Genomic DNA, 26,566 nt, shown 5'->3' on the forward strand with positions numbered 1-26,566 from the left:
CACCCGCATACACATACACACACATACATACATACAGGTCTAAAGCAAGTAAAAACAAGCCAAGGCCGTAATTGTATTGCAGCTGAGTCATCCTTGAGACTGCCAGGACAGCCATTTTTCTATTTGTCCCTCCCAAGGTGACTCCCTCTTTTCTCACCCAGTTCCTCTCTTCTCATATCTCTGTCATCCCTCCATCAGTGCATCACCTTGTTCCCTGTTGTCTGCAACCTACATTGTCTGTCTTTATCACAACTCCTCCTTTCTTTCTTTGTCTCAAATCACAGAAAGCTCTAAATATACCACCGTGGAAAAACAAATGAAACTTCTGACATCCACTGCTCCAAATATACTCAGACACTTGTAGCTGTAGGCATGCACACACAAACATACACAAAAGATGTGTTTCATTCTAGTTCCCCAAGTGTTTTTCCCCTCATAGGATGGGTTTCAGTTTTTTGTGACATTTTCCTCTGCATCGATCCTGCTATTTTCCATCTCTCTCTGTCTCCCCTCTCTCTATCCATCCCTTCAAGGACAAGGTCATAACATGGCAGGAGCCTCTTCTTTTGTGCTGTCCCTCTGCCAATGTCATTCACATTGCAAAACTTCAAACTTTCATTAAAAAAAGGTTTATAAAAAAAAATTGTTAGTGCGACAAATCCACCCATGGCAGCATTCAAGTGCAGATTGTGTTCCATTTGATAAAACCCAACAACAGTCGAAATTTGCCTGTTTTGTTGGATTTAACAGCTCCCCAGTGTGTGGCTTAACACTGTTCTGATTACGAATATAGTCACCAACCATCACTAGTGATAAAACCCAAAACGCGTCAATTTTTGTAATATTTCTCCAACAGATATATTCTATACAGAATGAGAAATTATGAGTCTTTTGTTCTTGTAGACTTCAGCTGCTTAGTTGGTTCAAATAACAAGGTATTGAGGAACATGAGCTATACTGAGATCCTCGTAACGTCACAACTGAATTCTGCCTACTCTGCTCCATTATCCTCATTTATAAAACATGAAGCTAGTGGAGGGAGGGGATGTGATGCATGTTATTTCTGTCCTGCATGGCCCTCAGCTCCCTGAACATGTGAGCTGTGGTGCAAAACACATCTCACTGTGTTTTCCCAAATAGCAAACCAACACATTGCAACATGGATTTCAAAACATTTGAGAAAAAGCATGATAAACTGTAATGGGTTTTACCTTTAAAAATAAGATGTAAGGACCTTCAGCAGACATGGTTGCTGGAGGACAGGCTAAGAGCCTTGGCTATCACACAGTCCTGGGTGTCATTGGGCTGACAACACACATGTTCACAGGGACGAAGGATGGCTGATACAGAGAAATTAATGTGTGCTGAACCATCTATTCTTCAAGATTCATCTCAAGGGAAAGGCATATACACAGTTGTCCCTGCTCCTTTAAGGCATGCAGTGTAAACTCACTCACCCGGAGTTTGAGTAATCAATATGTGCTCCTCAGAACCGGTCCTCTTCTCAGAGCAGACATCCCTTTAGATCAGCAGAGGAAGCTCAGATTGGTTTTGTGCGAGTGCGGTATCATCTTAGCTCAGTGCACAGCCTGATGTGCATGCACTATAATGCTTCTGTTTGGGGTTTTTATGTCAGTGCTGTCACATGTCATGTTTGGCCTGCAACCACATGCATACACGTAAAGATACTTTTTTATTCAGCAACAAAAAAGAAGAAATTAAGAGATGAAAAGTAATGTTTGAAGTACTGTATAAGGGGAGAAACAAACCTGTGCGTGCATGTGTGTGCGTGTGTGTGTGTGTGTGTGTGTGTGTGTGTGTGCAGCACTTGAGTTGAGTCCCAGGGGGTTGTCATGGATCTGCAAACTCACACTGCAGCAGTACAGCTACAGAGCATCAGCAGAACACACTGCACATCCACACAATCAGTGCACAGACTTTAGCCACAGCACACCTAAAATATGAATATGTCTTCCAAAGTGTAAAACCGTGCAAAAGTAGTAATGTATCATGGCTTCTTATAAAGAGCCAATGGCAGTTGCAAATAGGCCTAAAATTAATCATGTCCTAATTATTTAACACTATACACTGCCAAGATTTTTTATGCACAAAAAGCCTTAAGATAGAAAGTGAAAAGTGATGCTTGACAATTTACATTCTATAAAACCAATATTTAGGTGTGTTGCTTTGATAAAATACACCTCATTAACACCTTAAGTAAAATACAACTCATCCACAAGGTGCTACACTGATTAGGGTGAATATATTCCTGCGCAAGCAGTACATCTCTGAAGAACAGATATCTCTTTAAACGTGTGTCCTGGTGCTGACGAGTGAGTTTTCCCTCCCTCCTATATAAGCCCAGCGCTCCCGCTCCTGCTGCAGTCAGTTCTCATCCGGCCCAGCCAACATGAGTTACACGGTAGAGCACCATCTCTTTGGCCCGACCTCGTACCGCAAGGCTCGGCCTGCGTCCGTGTCCTCCAGCGGCTTTCACTCCCAGCGCCGCCGCCTCACCTACAGCCAGCCATCCTCCGTGGACAGCTTGGAGACCTTCAACGGCGACATGACACGGAGGAACGAGAAGGAGATTCTGCAGACCCTGAACGACCGGTTCGCCGGCTACATCGACAAAGTGCGCAACCTTGAGATGCACAACCGCAACTTGGAGGCGGAAGCGGCAGCTCTGCGGCAGAGCCAGGCCGGGCGCACCTCGGTTGGGGAGCACTACGAACGAGAGCTGGGCGACCTGAAGGGTCTCCTGCAGCAGCTGACCGGGGAGAAGGCCCGCGCAGCTCTGGAGCACGATCACCTGGAGGAGGACATCCAGCACCTGCGGGTCAGACTGGAGGATGAGGCGCGGAACCGGGATGAGTTGGAGGCTGCCGCGCGCGCCATGAAAAAGTATGCTGAGGAGTGCCGGCTGGCGCGTATGGAGCTGGACAAGAAGCTCCGTTCCCTGGAGGAAGAGGCCGTTTTCCTGAAGAAGAACCACGAGGAAGAAGTGGCTGAACTCCTCGATCAGATTCATGGCGCGCAGGTAAGCTTCGACATGCGGGACACGCTCAAGGCGGACGTCACCGGCGCCCTGAGAGAGATCCGCGCGCAGCTGGACGGTCACGCATCCAAGAGCTCAACGCACGCGGAGGAATGGTTCAAAGGTGAGTAGAAAAAGAAAAAAAAACTTTGAGTTTTTAAATCACATAGAAACTTCCGCGTGCGCTTTTCAGTGTGCAGCATAGTGTTTGTTCTCTGTCCGTGGTGCTGAAGTAAAGTAACGTTTGAATTAGCCTGTAGCCTAATTGCAGCACTATGAATCGACGAATGACTCATTTTATTATTTTGCCATGCATACAAATTATGCCCAGCCCAAACAAGCTTATAAGTTATAAATTATATGTTTTAAACAAATACTATTGTGATGCATAAACTGGATTAAGGTGAATGAGTTTGCAGTATCATAAGGGTCACTTACTTTTTGTTATCAGACCATCAACACTGAAACTATTAGACAAAGCATGCTGACTTCTAAAACCTTGCAGATTAACAGATTCTGCCTAGGTCCCCCTTTATCCCACCAACCAACCAGATCGCAAACTTATTACACTAAAGAGAGGACGTTTAATAACCGATTGCAGGCAAATTAGGTACGCTACGTCAAGGCAGATATCACGAACAAATGCACAAAGATCAAAATTTAAAAAATGTGACCTCCAGTTTGTAAATGGTGCGTTTGTGGGCATCGCTGCCGCAGACGAATCATTTTTTACTTAAGGCAAGCACTGCAGGAGTGAGATGGCACACAGAGAGACTATGACTCATTTGCACTCTCACTGTGGGTAACAGTGGGTGTGTTACTTCTTTCACCCCATGTGCGCTGTGTGTGTGTGTCTGTGTGTGTCTCTTGCCCTGAACAAGACAAATAATGCTTCATCACTCTGATGTCGTGATTGGAGTTTACCAAAGACATGGAAGTAAGCTTTACATGTAGATATGATGGATAGACATGGATGAAACCCTGTGACAAGCCTCTTCACAATCATACTGCAAGTAGAGGCAACACCCATATGCACACAGGCTTCTCACATTTCGTGGTACTGTACAAATACACAATTGCCAACTTTAAAAGCCAAGATGGGTTTTATTTGAACTGCATGTCACAGAACGACCTATAGACTGACCCTTGCTGCAAAATTACATGCTGACTTTATATAACCAGTGAAAGATGCGCACAAAATGGCCTTCCCGTGGTGGTGTCCAGCTGACTGCAGCACTGTGGCTCATTCATGCTTGGAGGAGGGAGGGAGCTGAGTCAGACTACTGACTGACAGATAGCCACTGCCAAGGTTATTCAGGTCCCCAGTAGAGACTCTCAAGACAGGTCAAATGTCTCAGTACCAAGATAAAAAAACCACAATGCATGCCTATGGACTGAAGAAGAATGTATAACTTATCTGTACTTTAGCAGGTCACTCAAACTGTTTTTGGACATGAGCCGGTCAATGGTATGACACAGCAAATGTGATTCCTAAATCAAATACATCATTTTGTATGCTATTTCTGCAGTGCGTATGGAGCGTCTGTCTGAAGCTGCTAGGTCCAACCAGGATGCAATTCGTGGAAGCCAGGACGAGATCGCAGACTACCGCCGTCAGCTCCAGAGCCGCACCATCGAGCTGGAGACTCTTCGGGGAACCAAGGACTCACTTGAGAGGCAGCGTATGGAGAGTGAAGACAGACATCACGATGAACTCAACTCACTACAGGCAGGAAATCAACACAAGAATCACACTCATCCCACAGGGAAACCCACATTAATTTCACATCTCTGTTCCATACCATAATATTTGTCATGCTGCACATTTTATTTTTGCAGGAGGCCATCAATCAGCTGGACAATGAGCTGAAATCCACCAAATGGGAGATGGCCAGCCAGCTGAAAGAATATCAGGAGCTGCTGAATGTGAAGATGGCTTTAGATATTGAGATTGCTGCTTATAGGTTGGTCAGGGTTAAAAACTAAACATGATTAAATTGATTATTTGGCTTCTTAATGGCCAAGGTTATTGACATGTTCACTGACAGTGTGTCTTTGTCTTTAAAACAGGAAGTTACTGGAGGGAGAGGAGAATCGCTTTGTGTCAGGAGGAGGTTCGTACTCTTACCTGGAGAGCAGAATCTCTTCCCACTTCAAAGTGAAAGGAGAGGAGATCTCAGATACCGTCATCGTGGAGGAACAGACCGATGAGACCCAGGTGACTGAGGTGACAGAGGAGGCAGATGAGGAGGAAGAGGAAGGAGAGAAAGAAGGCAATGAGGAAACCAAAGAAGGGGAGGAAGAAGGTGAGGAAGGAGAAGATAAGGAGGAGGAAGGAGAGGGAGAAGAAGAAAAGGAGGAGGAAGCAAAGGGAGAGGAGGACAAGGATGAGGAGGAGAAGGATGAGGAGAAGGGAGAGGAAGAGGAGGCAGGTGAGGAAGAAGAGAAGTCCAAATCTCCAGAAAAGGCTGCATCCCCTGAGCCTAAATCTCCTGCGGTCAAATCCCCAGAATCTAAATCCCCACAAAAATCCCCAGAATCTAAATCACCACCAGCCAAATCCCCGATGCCCAAATCACCCGCTAAGTCGCCTGCAGGAGATGATTCAAAGTCACTTGTTTCACCCAAATCTCCTGAATCTAAATCTCCTCGTCCCAAGACCCCTGAACCACAGTCTCCAGAAAAAGAGAAGGCCAAGCCTGCCACCGCCAAAGACACCCCAAAAGAGGAGATAAAAGAGGAGAAGCCTGTCAAGGAGGAAAAGAAGGAGAAAGAACAACCCGTGAAGGAAGAGAAGAAGCAAGAGCCCAAGGAGACAGAGCCAGAGAAGGCAGACAAACCTGATTTGAAGAAAGAAAGCAAGGCAGATGAAGCTACAAAGACGGATGGCGCTTCGAAACCTGCTGCTCCCAGCAAACCCGCAGAGGATAAACCTGCCCCCAAGTCTGAGCCTAAAGAGAGCGCTCCCCCTGCCAAGGAGGAGAAACCCTCGGCTCCTAAATCAGAGAAGGCCGAGCCCGAGGCAAAGCCTGCTCCTAAAGCAGAGCCTGAGAAAACAGAGGGCAAGAAGCCAGAGGAGAAGAAGCCAGAGGAGAAGAAGCCAGAGGAGAAGAAGCCAGAGGAGAAGTCCGCACCTAAAGCCGAACCCCAGAAAACAGAGAGCAAGAAAGACGAGAAGAAGCCAGAGGCGGAAAAGGACACTAGTAAAGAAGAGAGTAAAGAGGTGAAGGATGGAGGGAAGGCGGAGAAATCTTCAGGCACCGAGTCAAAGGAGAGCAAGGAGGAGAAGGCCAAGAAGTAAGACGGATAACCTGTGATTCAAGGCACGACGAGAGGAGGTGGAGATGCCAAAGAACTATGAAGGAAGGCAGGGTAAAGAGCAGGAGAAAGGGGCTGGATGCACCCAGCTGTTCAGATGGGCGCTTTAATGTCCAAAGCAAAGCAGGTGATGGTATGTAAGCAATAGTGATTTCTGTAGCAAATAACCCCCTGCTCCCCAAGTATGGCCATTACATACCCCTGATGCTTCTGATGTATGACTGTAGTGAATGCAGAATGCTCTAAACTCCTTATCTGAATGTGATAACTGCCCTTAATAAATAACAAGTGCATTTAAACTGAATCCCGCTGACGGGGACCGCAGGGGCCTGCTGTACCTACACAAGCCTTCAAGGGTAGATATTTCAAAATAATGTCAAGCTAAAGATTGTGACAGATATTGAATATAAAAACATATATTTAAGGATATACAAATGTCTATAATATATATATATATATATATATATATATATATATATATATTATATTTACAGATACATCAGTAAGAAAGACTTGAATTTTGCTTGTTTAATGCAGTTTCTCCTGATGGTGAACTGCACTGTCTCACTTTTTTGGTCTGCAATGCTAGGACAATGATGACTATGTGTTATGTATAAACTGCTGAGAATATGCAATATAAAACAGATAAATAAAGAATGAAAAATCAAACACAAAATGCTTTTGGGAGATTTCTTAATTTGCAAAAAAAAAATCAATAGCACATTGACCTCAAGTGAGGATTTATGAAGGAGAAGTGTCAAGAGTTATCATGCAAGGTGTGAGGCCTGAAAGGGAAATGCTGCAAGTAACTGCACTGCACTGCGGATAAGGAGGGGGGGAAGCTGTACCCACCCACAGCAGTAACTGCACCCTTACTCGAGTCCCAGAGACCAGGCTCATGTATAAATCAGGAGCAGTGCTGCTTGCTTACACTGATAACTGCAGAGATAAGTTCACAAACTGAAGCAGTGATTTTGTAATCCATTACTATATATATATATATATATATATATATATATATATATATACATACACACATACATACATATGTATGTATGTATGATAATTTCCATAAATATCACTCAATTATGTAATAGGTTGAGTATCACGTATAGGCTTAAGATGACCACTTTTTAAACCATACCAAATTAATGACATAAAGACATGCATGTAACTAGGACTACAGTTGAAAATTTGGGGACTGGCTAACACTGGCGAATTTACAGAAATGTTGATTAATGTGCACTGTCCTAATCAAATAAAATAAAAAAATAAAAAACATAAAATGAGGAAATACAAATCCTGTCATAGTTGGTCATGACTTAAAGTACTGTGTGAGCTATTCATAGATTTCTACAATCTTTCACAGAAAAGGTGTAGCTATATTTTTAATAGGATTTACTAATGTGAGTGCAGCAGCTGGCTACAAAAACCATTCATCTTTTTTTTATACATTTCTGACACCGGAAAGATATCTTTCCTGGCAGGATTTCAGTGTTTCATTAACATCCAATCTCTTTGCATCTGAAAGATGACTTTGTACTAATGGGATCAACAAACGCATTATAAAATACATCAGGTGGAAGTTAAGAGTTTCTTTTTCTTGTCACTGCATTTGAATATCACTACCTTATTAGAACTCAGTCTTACTGTTTTCCTTAATTATTCACTTCTGCCAAGGTTTCAGTTTGTTTGTGCCATTTACTGATAATTTTGAGTTCCTCCAATTAGTTATTTATAGTAGTTATTTTGCCCTTAAAGAACCAAACAACGTTTCTTTTCACAAAAGTAAATTTGACCCTGAATAGCTAAAGTTAGTCTTTTTGTATCTTGAGAACGGTACAAGTAGAAGTCCCAGATTGCAGTACACACTCACATTTTAAATAGTAAATCAGCACCAGAGGCCTTGTCTTCTACTTCTAATTACATATATCTATAAATCTACAAGGCATTAATGTCTGGATTTGGTTAAATGCTGCTGGATTTGCACTCCCATGTGCAAGAAAACAGTGATATTTTTGTCAAATACTTCTGCTCCTAGCTCATCATAAAATGAGAGTAATCCTTGATGGAATTGGCATCAGTATCCTGAATAACAACCTTCCATTAAAGCATCAAGGATGAAAAATGAAAGGTCGAAGGCCAGCTGTTGACTATACAATACACCAAAAATCATTCTATGGACACAATTCTCTGGGGAAATGACTCAGCTTGCTGTAGCACTGAACCCCAGTGGCATAATAATCAGCTAGCTCAAGAACTGCCTATAAATAGAGCCGCACAGAGAGAGGTGAGGGTGGAGAGGAAGGCAGAGGGATAAAACGGAGAAATATGGAGTGCAAAACAAACAACAGATGCAACAGAGCCTTAAATAGAGCAAATGCACACTCATTCAAGAAAATAACATGGTGTTTTCTTTTATTTTTAAACAGGTAAAAATACTTTTAAAAAGAGATACTTTGTGTGTCAAAGAGCCACAAAGGTAAGCTTTAGGGAATTGAGTTGTAAAGTACAGCAGTGAGAATCATATGGACAAATCTAGCGGTGAGTGAAGAAGCCCTGAGGGTGGTTGTACTTGAATGGCTTCAGACGATTTGGACCCCTGAGAAAGAAAGTGAGATGTCAGAGATACAGTAAATCTTTTCAGATACAAAAGTGTTTGACCACTAGTGGCTTCTTGTGACCGTGTACCTGACAGTGCGCAGGCACATCTTTTCTCTGGGAAACTCTCGTGGTCCCTCCACGCTGTCATCTTGTCCTTCTGTCTCCAAATACACATCCAGGCAGACACACAGGCGTGAAATTTGATTGGTCAGGAGCTGGTGTCCTGGACGTGGCCCCTGTAGTTCCTTTTTGAACACATTGACCTCACTCTCCATAGCCTAAAAAAAGAAAAAGATGAGTCCGTTAAAGTCTTAAATACCTAGATGTCAAATGAGCTTATGCAACAACAGAGCACAAGTTAATGGAACACAAGTGATCAATATTGGAAAAAGCTCATACTCTGAGGTTGTCATCAGTGCGTCCACTGCGCTCTCCCTTCCAGCTGAGAGAGAGTGAGAAGAGAGGAGGGATTTCTGGGTAACGGGGATTCAGCACAACAGCGGCCTGGAGATGAGCTGAGGAAGAAAACGATCGAAGCAGGTGGGTTATAAGAAACAAAGAAAAATCTAAGTTATCAATATTGGCCAATTCTATCATTAGGGCTGGGCGATATGGCCTAAAAATAAAATCCCAGATTTAAAAAACCCGATTTAAATCGATTATTTCTCCCCCTACTTAAAATCAATCTGCAGATGACAAATAAATTGTTCAAAACAAGTTTTAACTTTATTTTGTTTTTTGACTCATACACACACACGTGGCTACATATTCAACAACAACAAAACGGATGCGTGAGATAAAGCTGTTTTCACACATACAGGTAAATTCACTTCTCGTTCCTCATCAAGTTCAAATCATTTTAACGCTATTGTGCAACCTTGCCCCTATTTTCACCTGTTGCTGAGTAACGTACATTAAGATCCCATGGTCTCTTGAATGTAGCATACCTGTAGCAAGCTCCTTCGTAGTAACTAGCGGGGACAACAAACGTCAAAGAGGAGCTCAGTGCTACAGAGCGCCGATTGCTAGTTGTTTAAGCCGCTACAGACCTCCGTCACAGCTCGGTCATATCAGCGGCATTTAGTAGATGTGTTGAGCCACACAGAGCACCGCAAGCTGCCGGTCATTTCGGCGGAGATTACGGATCAGTAAGCAGTAAGCAGCGCACGCGCACACACACACACACACACACACACACACACACACACACACACACACACACACACACACACGTTAGTCCCTGCCGCTGCCGTGTTGTTTGTGTATCTCTAAGGTAAACACACAGGGTGAAGGCTGAGCCCATTCGGCGCTACGGGAGCCCAGAGGGGAGCGTCAGCGGATGTTAAGGAGAAAATCGATTTTCATTTTTAAACTACACATTCGAGTTCAGTCGCCCAGCCCTATCCATCATCATCTATCATTTTACCTGTGCCCCTTTCCACCACAGCCATGAAGTACATATCAGTCTCCTTTGCCATCCCGGCATCAGTCACATGTCGAGTATATGGCAGATCCTAACAAGAAAAAGTAATATCACAGTGAGACATGTGCTACAAGAGGTGGATTTTCTTTTTTTTTTTAAAACAAAATATTTGTATAAATGTCTTTATATGTGTATACCATGTACTCCTGCTGAGTGGTAGTGGTCCAGCGAGTTAAACGGGAGAGGATCTTGGCAGGAAAGAGGTGCTGACACTCACTGGAGACTGGGATGATGCTGTGCTCTGAGGACAGGAGAACAAACAATCTCAGTCAAAATGTCCTATCGCTTCTTCAGCAGTATTTGATGTATGGTCGTTAACATATAATGTACCTAAAGAGGCAAACTGTTTGTGCAAAGCCAAGCGAGACTGGAGTCGTCCCCTCAGCAGCTTCATGGTGGTCTCCATGTGGCTGGCACTCAAAGAACTGCCCACATGCACACTCTGGAAAACATGAGCATATACCAGCATGATGAGACCATAACACAGGAACTGTGCTCAACTGGGATAATACTTGATTTCAACACGCACCTCTGAAGGATCTCTGGGAAAATGTAGTCCTCCTAGACTCTGAACCCACATGTAGGGATGGCCCAGCTCCTCCAAATAGTCAGCAAAGGAAACAATCCTAAAAGGAAATCATGGGTTAATAATAATGAAATTCAATGGTGTGATTCGCGACACAGTTTCTCATTTCCTTTAATTACTTGACATCCTCACCCGACTTTATCAAACTGGTAGCGATTAGCTGGATTGGGCGTTTCTCGTCCCTGGTCGCTGGCGTAGAGACAGCTGAGTAGAGTGTCCGATTTCAGCAGGTCCCTGCAAAAGAAGACATCATTAGACTTTCCTTTCAAGGACACAGAGAGGTAGAGGGATGCTTAAGCACACACACACACACACACACACAACACACACCCTGCACTGATGGCTGAGTTGAGGTCTGTGGAGGTGGAGACCTTGGTCTTGACGGTTATAATGTTGAGATTCATCAGGTAGTAGAAGAAGAGATGGAGGATGCTGCCATCTGTGGAGACATGATGGATAACACATGGTGATGAGCTAACCCATTACTAACTCAATACTCTCTCTACCTCCCTCTTTTCATTCACCTTCCCAGTGAATGTCCCCCAGGGTTTACTTTACACTGCAGCGCATTAGAGAGCAATAACAGGGTGTGGTCACGACGGCAGCTAGCAGCACTCAGGGGATACCTACTATACTAATGGTCATCTTTCACACACACCACTCTCTGCAGTCACAGTGAACTCAGTGACACTGTCATTCACTGACACCTATGCTGCTCAATTTTTGCTTTTACTGCAGTAAACTGACTGCCGGAGCTGGCAGCAGTGAAGACAACTGGGGAGAGGGAAGGCAATTAGAAATACAAGCAGAGGTTAGAGAGAAGTCTGGTGATGAGAAAATATGCTTACAGCATGTTGGAGGTGCTGCAGAACCACAATGCTGCACAATGCTCTCTCACCTCTCTCCCTCCTCCCCCTTTCGGTAGAGTAACGTCTGCAATGCAGATCTCTCTATAATCTGTCACCATTCCTTTCATTGCCAGCAGAGGGAACACAAGGGTCAAGTGGTGTCATGACATCATAGCAGACTGGGTCACGCTCACACTTTCACTTACTATCAGGTAGATATAGAGTTACCACAATAAACAGTATAGCTATGGATACATTACAGATTACCTGTAAGTACTCAGGCTTAACCGTGCGGTGTTGAGAGGGAAGGTACAAAAGGCACAGACACTAAAATCTGAAGTCATGAAGAATGTAGAATGAGTTACCTTTACACTTGAGGTCTAAGCAGAGAGACAGAGGGTGCCTTTTCAGCATCTCACGTCTTTTTTCATCCAGCTGGCCACCTGTAGTTGGCCTTCTTCTCTTCTGTCAATAAAAAGCAATTGAAACAAGAGAAGAAAAGAAAAAAAGCAAGACAAAATGCATGTTTGACATTGCGGCATATCAAATAAATTAGAAAAACGATTTGTATCCATTCTAGCTTTTCCAGCTGCTTCCAGGAGAAACATGATAGTGACTTAGCATCTCTAGCATTTCAGCCCTCTACTGTTACAGACAAAGGGAGGAGGTAGCATTTCAAAAGAAGGACTGGAAGTAGTAAAAGACTGAAAAATAAGAGGGTTGTTTCAGATGAGCCGTCATGTGCAAATATGCCAGAGGTGGCAACAAAATACAAAACATTTATCAACAAATCGGTAATTAAGAAAATCAACAGCTGCCGCACCCAAACCCATCAGACCACAACGTGGGACAGCTGGGGCTTCAGTGACAGTATGTGTGTCCGTTGCAAAGACGAGTATATTAACAAAACATTGAACACAAAGAGTGTGTGTGTGTTGGGAGTAAAACCAGGCCTGAGACTCACCGTTTTCTCTTGCTCCTCCTCTGCATCTGAGTCACTCTCATCATCTAGATGAAACCAGAACACAAAATAGTTTTGTTGGAGATACATCTCTGACATCTTTCAACATCTTGAAATATTAACACAACAGATGATGAACTGCACAACAAAGCAAAGGGTTTGTGTGATTTGTAATTTCCCTTGCGGGATTAATAAAGTATAAATTATTATTATTATCATTATCATCATCATCATCATCATTATTATGTGTATTATTATATGTGCAGATGTTGTATGTGTGATCGCAGGCATGTAAAGCAGTGTTTGTACCCTGGGAATCTTCTGGAGGTTTGGACAGGGCCTTGGCCTCATCCACATCACCACTTATTGAGACACTCAGGTTCTTGTCTGACATGGAAACAAAAGAAATCATTGACAACCAGGGCTTACATCCCATAAAGAAAAACTCGACTTGGTCTTGAAACATAGGATATTCTCTAATGACTACTGACCACAGGCCTGGCCATAGGCATTGGCTTGAACAAACAGGACATAGAGAGGTGGAGGCAGGTGGCGGGCAACCTCTGTCTGTATCTGAGCCTGCTCAAAAGGCATGGACAGATACTCCTGCACCGGGAGAGAGGCCTATGAAAGAAGAGAGAGCATACATCAGCATATTATCATTCAGAGGATCTATACATACATGGTGTCCATTGGTGGTACAGCAGTTAGGACCTTCACCTCAATGAATGAAGAAAAAAAGAATATAATAAATAAAACAGTCTATATAAATAATAAATGAACACATTTTTCAACACTTTCAATATCAATGCTTTAAGCTGCTGCGAGTGAAACAAAAGTGTTGTCATATCAAAGCTCAAAACCTTTACAATAGGGCACGCAATCAGTTGCTATACCTGCATGATGGCATTGAGTCCTGGCTGCAAGCTTGTCAGATGTTCCTTCTTCACCTCGATGCTCTTATGGATCTTCTCTTTTGTGGCCAGGGACTCCTTGTATTCTTCTGCCAACCTATGTCCAAGCACAAACTTTTAACAGCTGCTCTATGGTCTGTTTTTTTTACCACAGAATGCTACTAATGCACTATGCTCTGTGCAAGTTTGCTTACCTCTTCCTCTGTTCAAGCTCCCAGTCCAGTCGTGCCAGTGTGAGCTGGTGGGGATCATTTTTTGTGATGTGAGGCCTGGAAATTTCCTGTGGCGCCTCCTGGTAAAACGCTTCCTCAGACACCAAGTCTATCTCCTCATGCTTAGACCTGGATCAGGTAAAGGTATGTTAACTCAGCATTTTTTAAACATTTCTTAAACTAAACTTGTTCTTGTATATAATAATGTATAACTGTGGATTTAGTGGACTTGGTCTCAAGTATGTTCAAAGTAAAAGCTGGTCCAGTTAAACAATATATTATGTACTAACTTGAACTCCAAACACTTGCTGATCTCCTTCTGAAGATGCATAACTTCATACAGCAGGTTCTGTAACTGAAGGTGCAGCACATCCACCCTCTGCTTTGCCTGAATGAAAAAAGGTGGTTACGGTTGGTTTACAAACAATACACGCCAAACAATATGTCAAGAATCAGAACCAGGATTCAATAAGATCAAAGATCAATGCGCAGGATCCAAATCTGGATCGATAACTTTTCAAATATAAACAAAACCGAGGGTGTGTAAGCTATGTTTGCTGACAGTGGCAGCTACTGCAGTTAGGTGTTAAAAGTAGAAACAAAGTGCTTGGTGTTTAACTTGCCTTTCCTGATCAGCACAAAAAGGAGCTGAGATAGCACTAGCGAATGAATGGAATCGAGTGAGCTTAACCTAAGCTGGTATTTCTTTTAATATGTCATGAAAGTTGGATAGCATTTCAGAATTGTGTGCGACTTACCTCGTGTGTCTGGTCTCTGCCTCTCTTTAGTCGCATGTGAGCCAGACGATTGAGTTTTTTCAGATTCATGAAGTGGATGCAGCTCTGCATACGTCTCTGCTCGACCTCAGCACACTGAGAACGGACACAACTAGTTATTAATTATTGTAGTAAAGACACAGAATAAACTTTGTCTAGGATGATATATACCATATTGTGATGTATTAGATTTACCAATACCACAAACCGTATGTATAACGTTCCTGCTATGGAGGAATGTACTTATTTCTACAGTCAGTGACAAACCAGCACAACACTTTAACTAGTCTGTAACGGGACAACATTATTACGGACTATGAAGTCAGTGAGTCTGTAAGAAATCTGAATGATGTTTACCCCCTCCTTGGCTCCATTTGCTTTCAGCTCCTGGATCTCACTCATGAGTGTGGCCAAACTCTCGCATGACTCTTTGTACTGCAGGAAGTCCTGCTCAGGGTCCCTGCTGTCCAGCTCCACTTCCTCACTATAAACACGCATATCCTGGAAAATTACAAAAAAATCTAAATCAATGTGAACAGTATATCATATATATAAAAACAAAAAGTCAGAGTCCTGAATCCAATATAACCCAACTAGCAGGGACTCAGACTTGTGGTCAAAGAAGTGGTGAGTTAATTCAGGTCCCGAATTTAAAAACTCTGAACTTAACATAAACTTCAATTTTGATAACTCATATACTATCCTAATGTATCACCTGGTTGGTAACAATATAGTGCTTAGAAATAGTGGATGTACATCCAACCTAGTATTTGTATTCAAGGTTCATTTATCACCAAGGGTCTTGTGTTTCAATCACACGAGGACCTTTATCCCAATCCTTAAAATAGATACATAGATATTTCGTGAAAGATGTGCAAAACGTAACTCTTCAATTCGCTAGAGTGGATAAAGTAATTAGGTCTGTGTGGACATCTCCCTACATACTGCAGCACACTGCGGACCCTCCATTCCCGTCAACCGGGCCCACTCGGTGGTGTCCTGACGTTAACGTTACCTGCTGGTCCCCTTCCCCGCGACCTCGCTTCATCTCTGGGGTTCCTCCTTCACTGCGGAGAACCTTAGACTTTCGCTTCTTCAGGGCGTCCGACGACATGGGGGGGGTGGCTAGATAAAGATGGGAAATATTTAGGCTGAATACAACACAATTGAGATAAGCAGAGTAAACCTTTTGACGTAAGTTACAGTAACTTTACGTGCCAACAACATTTCTCTATTAGCAGGCTAGCTAGTGCTAGCTAGCACTGTTGCTCTGTGATGGCTAACTAGTTAGTTAGCTAGCTTTTTGGCTAACAGCCCTTAGCCTTTCGGCTCATAAAGGCAAGTTTCCAATCATAGATACCAAATAGACACAATGTATTTTAAGTTTGATATGATATCTATAAATTACCACATACCTTCTTGGTGCACAAAAACACCTGGAATCCTTAAATCGTGCGCAAATGCACATGCACAGGATACTTTGTTTAACCCTCAACCGCAAAGCGCCGAAGACGAACGGAAGCTCTGCTGTGCCAAAAAACAAAATAGAGCCAAAAGAGGAATCAGCAGCTACACTGCCACCTACAGAATAAAAAAGTAATTCAAAAGACCTCACGACACAAAAAAATGTATAAAACACTATAAGGCACATTAAACGTAGCAATACCATAATCATTTAAGAAATTAAAATTATGTACATAAAAATCAACAATATGTTTTGTACATGTAAATAAAAGGACTCATACTACATTAGTACACAAGTATTTTTTGATTGCCAAGAAATATGCTTTATAGAGAAATTTGCCTTGCCTGTGTTGAATGCAAAACCTTATGAAAACCAACAAATATCATACATGTGCTCTACTCTATACTGAACTTGAACGTACTTATTTACATTTCGCATCTAACTAAAACAGCAAACAAATAGGCCACATACATTTGAAAATTATTTATTAACAGTTCTAGTGATACTTTAAAAATGTACAAAGACACATATGACAAGGATCAGCATACTGAAGTTAACATTTGCACTACTTATTCTCTTTTACATTTAGCAGACCAAGGAATCAGTCAGCCCACCCTCACTTTGCCATATCTATCAGACTCTGCAAAGACGTGGGCACCCAGGTCTTCTCTCCTTGCACAAACACAACCCCTCTGTCTATGTAAATGACAATACGCCCAAAGGTGTACAGCTGTTTGCCCTCGTGCCGTTTGGCCACTAAGGGCATAAAGACAATGTTGTTCTCCTCTGCCTTAGTCTGGATAAGATCTTTGAAGTTAGTCGGCACACCAGCACTGATGCCTCTGTGAGCCACGCTCTCAGCATCTCTGCGCTCCTGCATCGCTTCATACTGGAAGTCCTTTCGTCTCTCTGTCTGTGTTAGATAGGCAATATTCTCCCTCGCACCAGGTTGCATATATCCACCTGTGGATATGAAAAAGAATGAGGGTTGTAGTAGAGTTTTGTTGCAGCAGAGAAAAAAAGGGATGAATTATCATATTTTATAAAAGGAATGCTGTTCTATATTTTTCATGTTTATTTTCTAAGACCGTGTGTAATACCAACCCATGCCTGAAGACACTGCGCGGTTCATGATGTCCAAAGCTTCGTTGAATTTCTCTTTGATGAGCGTCTGTGACAACAAGGCGTCACTAAACATGCTTTTCCAACCCAGGTACCATTTAGTGATTTCCTCATAGTTAGGACTGTTGCTCAACCATGAACACAGGACCTATAATCACCAAAACACAAACGGCCATAAAGTCACAAAAAACTAAACATTTAATAAAATTAAGTATATACAATAATTTATTGTGGTTAGGTACTTTCTGTTCCGTGTAAGTATATTCACTGACCTGCAACCACTTTGTAAAGAAGTTTTTGTCCAGCAGCGACACAAGGCTTGAAGGGGACAACATGCCCTCCCAGTCCATCACCCAGTGAAATGGCTCCATCTGCTGCTGATGAGGGTTGATAACCAGCTCTTCCAAACACAGAGCTGAGGAGGGACACACAAGCCATCACATGAAGAAGAGAAACCAGAGGGGAAAAAGGAAGGACAGTAAAGGATAAGAATATAAATGAATATAAATTTTCTTCCACTGCCATTGCTGTCACTGAAAAAGACATACCTAGTTTAGGGATGATATTTTTCACCATGAAGGCCTCCCATGCACCTGGTGTGAACACATCTTTCCAAGGCTGCAGGATGAGGCGGGCTGAAGCATCGCTGGGATGCCATCGCTGCAAGGCATTGGATAGTTTGCTTCTGATTGGTGGGTAAAGAGGCTCTAGACGTGATTGGAGCAGAGGAAGCCAAGGATGGATCCAGGAGTGGATGGGCACTGTGTCAGTTAAAGGGTTCCAGTTATCCACCTATCAAAACAGAAATCAATGAAAACCGCTCACAGTGTAGGAGCCAATTATCCACAGGTAAATATGTGAAATGATCAAAACCATGTGAGTTTCTCTCCATCGAGGTAAGAGTGTCTTTAAATGGAGAGTGTCTTGCCTCTCGCTGTAGCCGGGGTAAGATCAGCTGCTCCATCAGGTGATCCAGGATCCACACGGGGAGAAGAGGAGCCCACACTTCCACGCAGTCCACCATTGGCCCTACTATACGAGGCTGCCAGCCTGACACACAGGGCCGCATCACTGGGATCCAAACTTCCCACAACAGTCTGGATCAACAACGATAGGACACACATGTCATAAACACATGTAGTCAACAATTAATTAATTTATGTAAAGATGAGCACAGCTTATTTTTTTTTTTTTACCTGTGGTAAGGGTCCATGTTTGAATCTGGGGCACTGTTATGGAGGTCTCTAGATTCAAGGATTGCTCTCCACTGACCAATGTCTTCAAGACAATAAGAGCTGTCCTGAAATATTTAGAGAACAGTATGAGAAGTGGTAGCTTCATTACTAATTATTGATGATTAAAGTATGTAGTTACCTCAAAATAAGATAAATGCAAAAGCATACTCTACCTTCAGAGGGTCCCAGGAACGAACTTTCTCTTTGAGTAATGGCTGAACGACAGCTACAGCCAGGTCTGCCAATCCCATTGTCTTGTATTCTTCATAATAGTCTGTTTGTAAAGTCTCAAAGATCCGGGCACACTCCTGAAGAAAGAGAAGAAAAGCACCAAAGCCATTACATATTTCAATGTGATAACAGAGCAAGAACTAACAAACTGAAACAACCTGAGAACTGTAGCTGTTAGTCTGTGTGTTCACTGCATATGTACCTGCAGGGTGGGTCCCTCCCCAGGTGCCATCTCCCCAGAAGGAAAACGCCCCACCAATGCCAAAACGGCCTCCATTCTCCGGATGGACTCTTGCTCTGCATCCAGTCTGCTCTGCAGTGCTAGTGACTCATGGCTCAGAGACACAACCACATCTTTTTCATGCTGCAGACGTCTGGCGGACTACAGGAGGCAGAAAATAACATAGCATAAGAGAAAGCATGCAAGTATGTGGTAGAAGAAGAAGTGGCAGAATGGTACGTAGAAAACTTGTAGAAACTCATAGCCATAGACATTTGGCAGATATTTTTTGTTCCCTCGTACCTGTAATATGTCCTGTTCTGTGAGGTCTATCAGAAGCTGCAGGTTATGTTCGAGTTCAGGGAGAGCAAAGCCAGATCCCTTCTGATCCTGAGCCGACAAGCTTGGAGGACCTTCATCTGGAACACTGTGCTTGTTGGACATCTGACTATAACTGTAATATACCTTTTGTTCTCTTCCAGTCATATCTATAACCTAGAAATGGGAACAGATATGGGGTAAATGAGATTTAGAGACAAAAATGGCAGCCGACCATTTACTTACATTCATATTATAATGTCATCCATAGGGGCTTGTAGAGAGTGCCCAAGTGCTATTAATTTATGTTCCCAATGCTTGTTATAACATTACAGCTTAATTCAATAGTGCCCTGATAACATTCCTGTGAGACAGACGCAAAAGAGTGTTAATGCAAGTCTTTTCAAACATACCTTGACCTGTGCCAACTCTCCAGCGGATGCCGCTGTACTGCGCCCTGCCAGCTTGCCTTTAGCTTTCAGCTCGTCCACAGTTCTGTATGAGTACTTGGGTTTCTTCTTTCCTATAGAGCCTGCAGGATCCTTACGCCACTGGCCTAGCTCCTTCTGAAACTCCTACACAGACAGACATTGAGAATAATGTCAAAATAATGTTGACTGACTCTTCAATATCATTTCTGCTTTATAAACTAACAGTGGCTGAATTGGAAAAAGAGGCAAAGACTCTACCTTTTCCTCCTCTTCCTCTGAGTCGACCACAGGAAAATCCTGGAGACTCTGCTGGGTTCGCTCATTGCCATAAGCACCCACGGCTCCCTTGCCTTTACGAACCTTTGCCTCAATGGGGTTTATAATACCTGCAGCAATAAGAGGAGAGTAGAGTCAGAGTATACCAACTACTCTGTTGCTCCTGTAAAACACACGCTACTAAATGTCTAAATAACATAGCCTCCTCAGGCCTACCCACCTTGAGCATTCTTGCCCAGGCCTTTGCCTGGTTGGTAGCCCATTTTCTGCAGAAGTTTCTGTCCAATTCCTTTTGTGTGCTTCTCCCAGGTACCAATGCCTTTACCAGACTGTACGCCACCTGCAAACCTCTGAGACTGGTTCCCCCGGAAATGACCCTAGCCAAAAAAAAAAAAAAAAAAAAAAATCAGTTTCTGACAAAACACTGTTACAGAATACATTGCAAGGGGCAAAAAACATACACACAACAAAATTTACCATCTGGAGTTTTTTGGGTGCAGTGCCACGAGGAGGGGGAGGTGCTGAAGGACCATCTTCCTCTGAGTCATCAGAGTCTCCTTCTACTTTTTGTTGTTGCTGTTTCTCCTCAGTTGCAGACTTACGCAGACCAGCACTTACAAAGTTCACTGGAGCACTGTAGTCTTTGGATCTGGAAAAAACACAAACACTTCACTAATTTTGCTGACAATTGTACCTTTGAATAGTTTCCCTTAGATTTGTGTTTCCCCCATTGGGGTTAGGGTTTAGGTTAGGCTATGTTTAGGCGTAGCAGAGATAACTGGTTGGGGTTAGCGATATGGTTGGGTGTAGGTTAAGGTAACACAACAGGATCACTGGGGCAGCAACAAAAATAAACCCATGCCTTACTTCTTGCCCCCAAAGCTAGGCCTCTCATCCTCGTCTGAGTCCCTGTCAGCCCAGATCCCATAGGTAGCCTGGTCTTTGGTCTGCCTGTATCTGCGGCGGTCTGGGTTGAACTCATTGGCCAGGTCCCAGTCTGTCACCTCAAAGCTCTCTATCTCCACACCTTCCTCCTCCTCTTCTCTCCTCCCATACAGATGGGACATGGACATCTCTGGATATCAAATAACAAAGGTTAAAGTAACGTTAGTGTAAAAACTCCAAATGATAAGCAACATCAAGAAGCCATCTTTATGACAACCGAGCAATCTCTGCTGATGAAAGTCACGAGAGGTGGCTGAAAGCTCGCGAATAAATCTAGTTAAGTAAGTTGAGATTTCAACGTTACGTTTTATTTATTTTGAATGCTTTGTAGCTGTGATCATGTGTTCATGGTATCTTGCCAATATATGAGGCGATCAACAATTTAATATAAAACAGCATCATCTCAAATAGCTAACGTTAGTTACAGTAACGTTAGTTATGCAACACCTATACTCTTCGTAAAAAAATTCTACGTACTGCCGCTGTGGAGAAAACAAGGTGATAAGAGAAGCTAATATTTACTAGCCAAAGCTAACGTTAGCTAGCTAATGTAAACTTCTCGCTTTACGTTAACGTTACCAGAAAACCTAACGAAAATACTGCTACTATAACTCACCTGAAACGTTCGTTATCCCCCCCCCTCCTACTTCGAAATTATATATACAGTATGTTCATCTGTGGCAGTAATGAAGGGTAACCCAGCTGAAATCAGCTAGCTATCGCTAGCTATCTCACCAGTAGGCAGTACTTCCGGTTGCCGGTGTTTCACCAAACATTGTACCCCGAAAAATGTATTTCCCTTTTCTCAATTTACATGTAAGTTACGCGTAAATGTGTCTCAATTATACAGAAGAAAACTAAATAATTTAAAAGGTTGTTCAATTGTGTTTGGTTTTTCGATTCATGGCAGTTCATGTGGCGAAAAACACGCGGACAGGGGTTACGGAATACAAAATGTGGCATAGAACCGGAAGAGGAAATGCGTGTGTTACACTGAAAATAGTCCCATTTGCTTCAGAATCGCCAACCCGTGGCAGCACTTAGAACTTTGTTAATAAATATATTTTTTATCGCATATCTGTGTATGTGTATATAGGGCACCGGTGAATTATTATAGATGTCTGACACCGGGGAGAAGTGGCAGGTGGCCCGGCGACGAAAAGGTGCAGCGCGAAAATCCAAACCAATTCAGGGGTCCCCACATTCAACATGCTGCCAGGAGCAGCTGGATATCGGGAAAACTGTTAAACGAATCAGAGACACAGTGTAATAAGCCTAAATCCAGTTAAGCGGCAGATTCCTGTAACATCGTTCATTTTTTCAGATGGAGTCCATTAACTCTGCTTACCATCCTTCCTCTGTAGGTCTGAGCTAAGATGCGAGGAGTTTTGTCAACAGTGGAAAGGTGAGTAAGCTGGACACGTTGAGTTAAATATTTTGTTTGGCTGTGAAATCAGGAAACCTTTCAGGAATCTTGTCTTCAGAGCAGGTGCTTGTGGCAGGATCAGCAGCCCTCTCAAAACCTGCAGAGAACAGGGACACCGAGGGTACCACCGACCAGCTGGGGAGCCCCAGAGATGGCAGACAATGTCAACAGCTGGAGTGTGTTTGTTATGGCCTTGGCTCCTTTTCCTCCTGTGTTTCAGCTCGCTTCCAGCTTGCTATGTTGCTGCTGTTGCTGGATGCAGGACAGGTTGGAGGATGTGTTTACTGTTTATCCAATGAGATAACAAACCGTCTACATGAGGCACTGTTCATTATAAGTTATGTGTCTCACTGCTCCTCTCTCTTTAGATTCCACTAAGGGACTGCTCTGTTTACGACCCCATGTTCTCATCTGGAGAGAGGGATGTCTTAAGAGAGCTGGGTCTGAATGTACTCACAGAAAATGAGGTCAGTGAAGGTGAAGTTAGCAGGTATACAGTGTCGAGAACAAATACAAAAAACAACAGTATTGTTTCTCACTGTGTTGTGCAGGAGGGGAAGCGTCTGGTGACTAAACCCACACTCTTTTACCTGATGCATTGTGGGAAAGCCCTGTACAACAACCTTCTGTGGAAAAATTGGAGTACACAATGTCTTCCTCTGATGATAATCATTGGAAACAGCTTCAATGGCATGATGGACAGGTTAGTACAAGACATTAATCAGAGAGATGGTGTTAAAGAAATTAGAGGAGAGGTGAGGTGACGTCTCCTGTCTGTCGTCCCAACAGAACAATCGAGAGAGAGTTCAAGCGGGACTACAGCTACATTACTCAGGCTGTGTCTGTGTGTGAGGAGGGACAGCTGCCTTGTCCATCCCGTCTGATTGACATCTTCAGTGACACTGCAGTCATCACCTTTCCTACATGCAGCCTAAACAAACTCCCACAATCCACCTGGACAGAGCCGCCTGAACCACAGTACCAACACTGCCCTGATTTGGAGATAATTCAGAGGGAAACACAGAGCTGAGACAGGAGATGAACAAGAAATGGACAGTACTTTGTTTTTTATTGATGCATTGATATAAACAGTTTAAACTTTTTTTTTTTTAAAGGTCCTATGACATGCTGCTTTTTGGATGCTTTTATACAGGCCTTAGTGGTCCCCTAATACTGTATCTGAAGTCTCTTTCCCGAAATTCAGCCTTGGTGCAGAATTACAGCCACTACGACCCAGTCCTACAATGAGCTTTCCTTAGGATGTGCCATTTCTGTGTCTGTAGCTTTAAATGCTAAAGAGGAGGAGAGAAGCGGGGTAGGGTGGGGGTGTGGCCTTGACCAGCTTGCCATGGGCAAAGCAGAGAAAGGGGAGGTAACCTTTCCCCTTATGACGACATGGGAAGATTCCAGATTAGCCCATCTGAGCTTACTTTTTCTCAAAGGCAGAGCAGGATACCCAGGGCTCGGTTTACACCTATCGCCATTTCTAGCCACTGGGGGACCATAGGCAGGCTAGGGGAACTCATATTAATGTTAAAAAAAACTCATAAAGTGAAATTTTCATGCCATGGGACGTTTAACCCTGCTTCAAAGGACTGAATCTTGTAAAACTATCATGGTAGTTTCTATCAAGGCCTAATTTGGGAGAAAAAAGTATGGTTGAGCATCTTGGACCTATTCTTAATACCCTCTGAAAATCTTGTTTTTGCTGAACAATTCTCACCTGATAATTTAGTAACCACAACAAAAGATATAAATGAGACATTTCAACAATATTACAAGAAACTATATACATCACAAACTCGATATGCTGCGCATCAGTTACGGGCTTTGTATTGTAATTATGTTTGCTTGTATTGTCCTGTGTTAAATAAACAGATAATAAAATAAATAAACATGTAATAATAAATCATCGGTATCTTGCGATGACAACCAAATAAATTCATTCTTCTCTAACATGAATATGCCTAACCTTAACCCTGATCACAAAAGGAAGTTAGAGTTTCCTATAACTGTAGCAGAAATAAGGAAAGCTGTGTCATTAATGAACACCGGGAAATCACCAGGTTATGACGGATTTCCTGTGGAATATTATAAAGAGTACATAGACATTCTTGCCCCAGTCTTGGAGAAGGTGTATCAGGAGGCATTTGAAAAAGGCCCCATGCCGCCAACATTTAATGAAGCTTTAATATCTCTGATTTCAAAGAAAGACAAATACATAACAAACCCATCTAATTTCAGACCTATTAGCCTACCTGCTTAATCTGGACTTTAAAATACTGACAAAAGTGCTGGCTCTACAACTTCAACAAGTTTTACCTAATATACATCCCAACCAAGTAGGCTTCATGAAGAACAGATCCTCATCAGACAACATGAGGATATTAATACAGTATCTCACAAAAGTGAGTACACCCCTCACATTTTAGTAAATATTTCATTATATCTTTTAATGGGACAACACTGAAGGAATTACACTTTGCTACAATGTAAAGTACATACACCAATGGTTCAGAAAATGATATTTTGTAATATCTGAATGCGCCACAGGAACGCTGCACGGCCTCACAATTTTATAGACTAACAAACTATTCAGTAAGTGGTGAGTCCTCTAATGTGAAATTGTTATGGCAGAGAGACCTGAGAATAAACTTTACACAGGAGAAATGGTTGGGGGTTCTAGCAGACTGTGGAAAGTATGTAAGGAAAGCAAGAGGGAAGTTCACACAATATAAGATCATGCATAGATATTATCATAGCCCTGTGAGATTACATAGAATGAGTGTAAAACAGAGGTAGGAACTTTTCTTCACTGTGTATGGGAATGTGCATTAGTGAGTCAATTTTGGGTCAAAGTCAAGAGGGGACCGTGCCTTCGCTGTTGTTGGTCCTAGGCTGTGGAATAGCCTCCCCGTCTCCTTGAGATCGCTGTCCTCTTTATATGAGCTTAAACTCAAACTAAAGTTGTATCTCTTGGAGCGTGCATTTCTCTAAATTCTTATTTTTATTTATGTTTTCTGCTGTATGAAGGATGTTTTATTCTATTATCTTTCCTGACTCTTGTTATGTGAAGGACAGTGGTCAACTTCTGTTGTGTTTACTTGTGCTATACAAATAAATGAAATGAAAGTTGTGGACTTCCTGAGTAACTGGTCAGGTTCAGTGATTCCCCTGACTCCTGCCGTATGTTTACTAGGGGACAGATCACAAATACAGAATATATCAAAAATAACTTTTTCTGTCATTTTGGTGGGCTTGGTCACAGCTTCTAGAGTTATTTTAAGACACTGGAAAACTGCTGTATCTCCTAATCTGAAAGACTGGACTAATGCAATGGTGGAGACAGCATTCTATGCTTCACAAACTGTTGGCTAACGAGGATGGGATGACCTCTTGGGATCTTTTTTGGGCCTACACAAGGGCTAATGAAAACTCAACCTCAGAAAGCAGAGACAAAATACAGCATAGCTTCTTCATGCTTCTGTAGACTGGATTTCCCCCTTATGTTTCTTACTTTATTTTTCCTCTGTGACATGTCATATGTTTATGCCAAGATTGCAAAATGTATGACCAACCCTGTACTTATATACCCTGTTATTAAGAATTCAATAAAAATGTAAATGTACAGGTGTACTCCAGGACAATGTGACATCAGCGTTGCATTAAAATGCACTTTGACACATAGAGTTTTGTCATGTTAACACAGCATATTTTTTATACAACAAAAAATGACGCATTAACGTGCCTTATCTGGTTGTGGCCAACGAGGGGCTTTGAATCAAGGCACTCATGCATATCCTGTATTTGTACCTGTTATCTGTTATTTGCACAAATGGCGTTCCATATGTTTCTGACCGCACCCAGCCACACCTATCAGAGATTCTGTGTACGGGTAGGACACTTTTCTAGAGCATCACACAGTACATGCAGTACAATTTTTACTTTTACATGAAAACGTAAAAAAAATGTATATGATGGTTTTCAAGGTTGTGGCTGTGCAGATTGATGTTACCATTGTCCACATCAGTGGTTGTCTGGAAGTTGGAAAAAAAAAAAACTCTTGTAAAATCATTAGTAATGTGTACAACATTTCTTGTAAATGGAGAAAAACCACAGGTGTCGTCCTTTATGTTAAGGGTTAACGCCTGATGAGGT

General features: G+C 42.6%; 4 protein-coding genes across 7 annotated transcripts; 2 read left to right on the top strand and 2 right to left on the bottom strand.

The window, feature by feature from the left end:
• Positions 1-2,410: 2,410 nt before the first annotated feature.
• Positions 2,411-6,739, top strand: LOC114555453 (neurofilament medium polypeptide). Its single transcript, XM_028577847.1, has 4 exons — positions 2,411-3,161; positions 4,567-4,766; positions 4,877-5,001; positions 5,108-6,739. Exons 1-4 carry the CDS (start codon positions 2,411-2,413, stop codon positions 6,336-6,338), a joined length of 2,307 nt encoding a protein of 768 aa, XP_028433648.1. The 3' UTR covers positions 6,339-6,739.
• Positions 6,740-8,746: 2,007 nt separating this feature from the next.
• Positions 8,747-16,292, bottom strand: thoc5 (THO complex 5). Of its 2 annotated transcripts, none has more exons than XM_028579296.1 (20): positions 16,155-16,292; positions 15,755-15,864; positions 15,097-15,240; positions 14,722-14,835; positions 14,254-14,351; positions 13,946-14,092; positions 13,734-13,848; positions 13,329-13,461; positions 13,147-13,224; positions 12,841-12,884; positions 12,242-12,338; positions 11,359-11,467; positions 11,161-11,262; positions 10,972-11,068; positions 10,773-10,884; positions 10,580-10,683; positions 10,386-10,473; positions 9,359-9,474; positions 9,047-9,237; positions 8,747-8,957 (listed from the first exon to the last, which is right to left on the bottom strand). In XM_028579296.1, the coding sequence occupies exons 2-20, from the start codon at positions 15,851-15,853 to the stop codon at positions 8,894-8,896; spliced, it is 2,052 nt and encodes a 683-aa protein (XP_028435097.1). In that variant the 5' UTR covers positions 15,854-15,864; positions 16,155-16,292; the 3' UTR covers positions 8,747-8,893. The 2 variants fall into 2 exon arrangements, with proteins under 2 accessions (XP_028435097.1, XP_028435096.1); XM_028579295.1 differs by having other exon boundaries at positions 12,242-12,341.
• A 380-nt stretch (positions 16,293-16,672) lies between these two features.
• Positions 16,673-22,537, bottom strand: tfip11 (tuftelin interacting protein 11). 3 transcript variants are annotated; one of them, XM_028578941.1, is made up of 15 exons: positions 22,331-22,537; positions 20,905-21,112; positions 20,515-20,686; positions 20,258-20,414; positions 20,020-20,147; positions 19,744-19,905; positions 19,316-19,507; positions 18,995-19,174; positions 18,735-18,869; positions 18,523-18,626; positions 18,255-18,423; positions 17,875-18,118; positions 17,599-17,741; positions 17,309-17,474; positions 16,673-17,167 (listed from the first exon to the last, which is right to left on the bottom strand). In XM_028578941.1, exons 2-15 carry the CDS (start codon positions 21,108-21,110, stop codon positions 16,821-16,823), a joined length of 2,505 nt encoding a protein of 834 aa, XP_028434742.1. In that variant the 5' UTR covers positions 21,111-21,112; positions 22,331-22,537; the 3' UTR covers positions 16,673-16,820. The 3 variants fall into 3 exon arrangements, with proteins under 3 accessions (XP_028434742.1, XP_028434743.1, XP_028434740.1); XM_028578942.1 differs by lacking the exon at positions 22,331-22,537 and adding an exon at positions 21,718-21,978; XM_028578939.1 differs by lacking the exon at positions 22,331-22,537 and adding an exon at positions 21,599-21,978.
• On the top strand, positions 21,980-23,541 carry srrd (SRR1 domain containing). Its single transcript, XM_028578943.1, has 6 exons — positions 21,980-22,248; positions 22,347-22,387; positions 22,467-22,675; positions 22,777-22,875; positions 22,960-23,111; positions 23,198-23,541. The coding sequence occupies exons 1-6, from the start codon at positions 22,100-22,102 to the stop codon at positions 23,436-23,438; spliced, it is 891 nt and encodes a 296-aa protein (XP_028434744.1). The 5' UTR covers positions 21,980-22,099; the 3' UTR covers positions 23,439-23,541.
• The last annotated feature ends 3,025 nt before the right edge of the window (positions 23,542-26,566 follow it).

This window comes from Perca flavescens, chromosome 5, assembly GCF_004354835.1.
Source record: "Perca flavescens isolate YP-PL-M2 chromosome 5, PFLA_1.0, whole genome shotgun sequence".
NCBI classification, from domain to species: domain Eukaryota; kingdom Metazoa; phylum Chordata; class Actinopteri; order Perciformes; family Percidae; genus Perca; species Perca flavescens.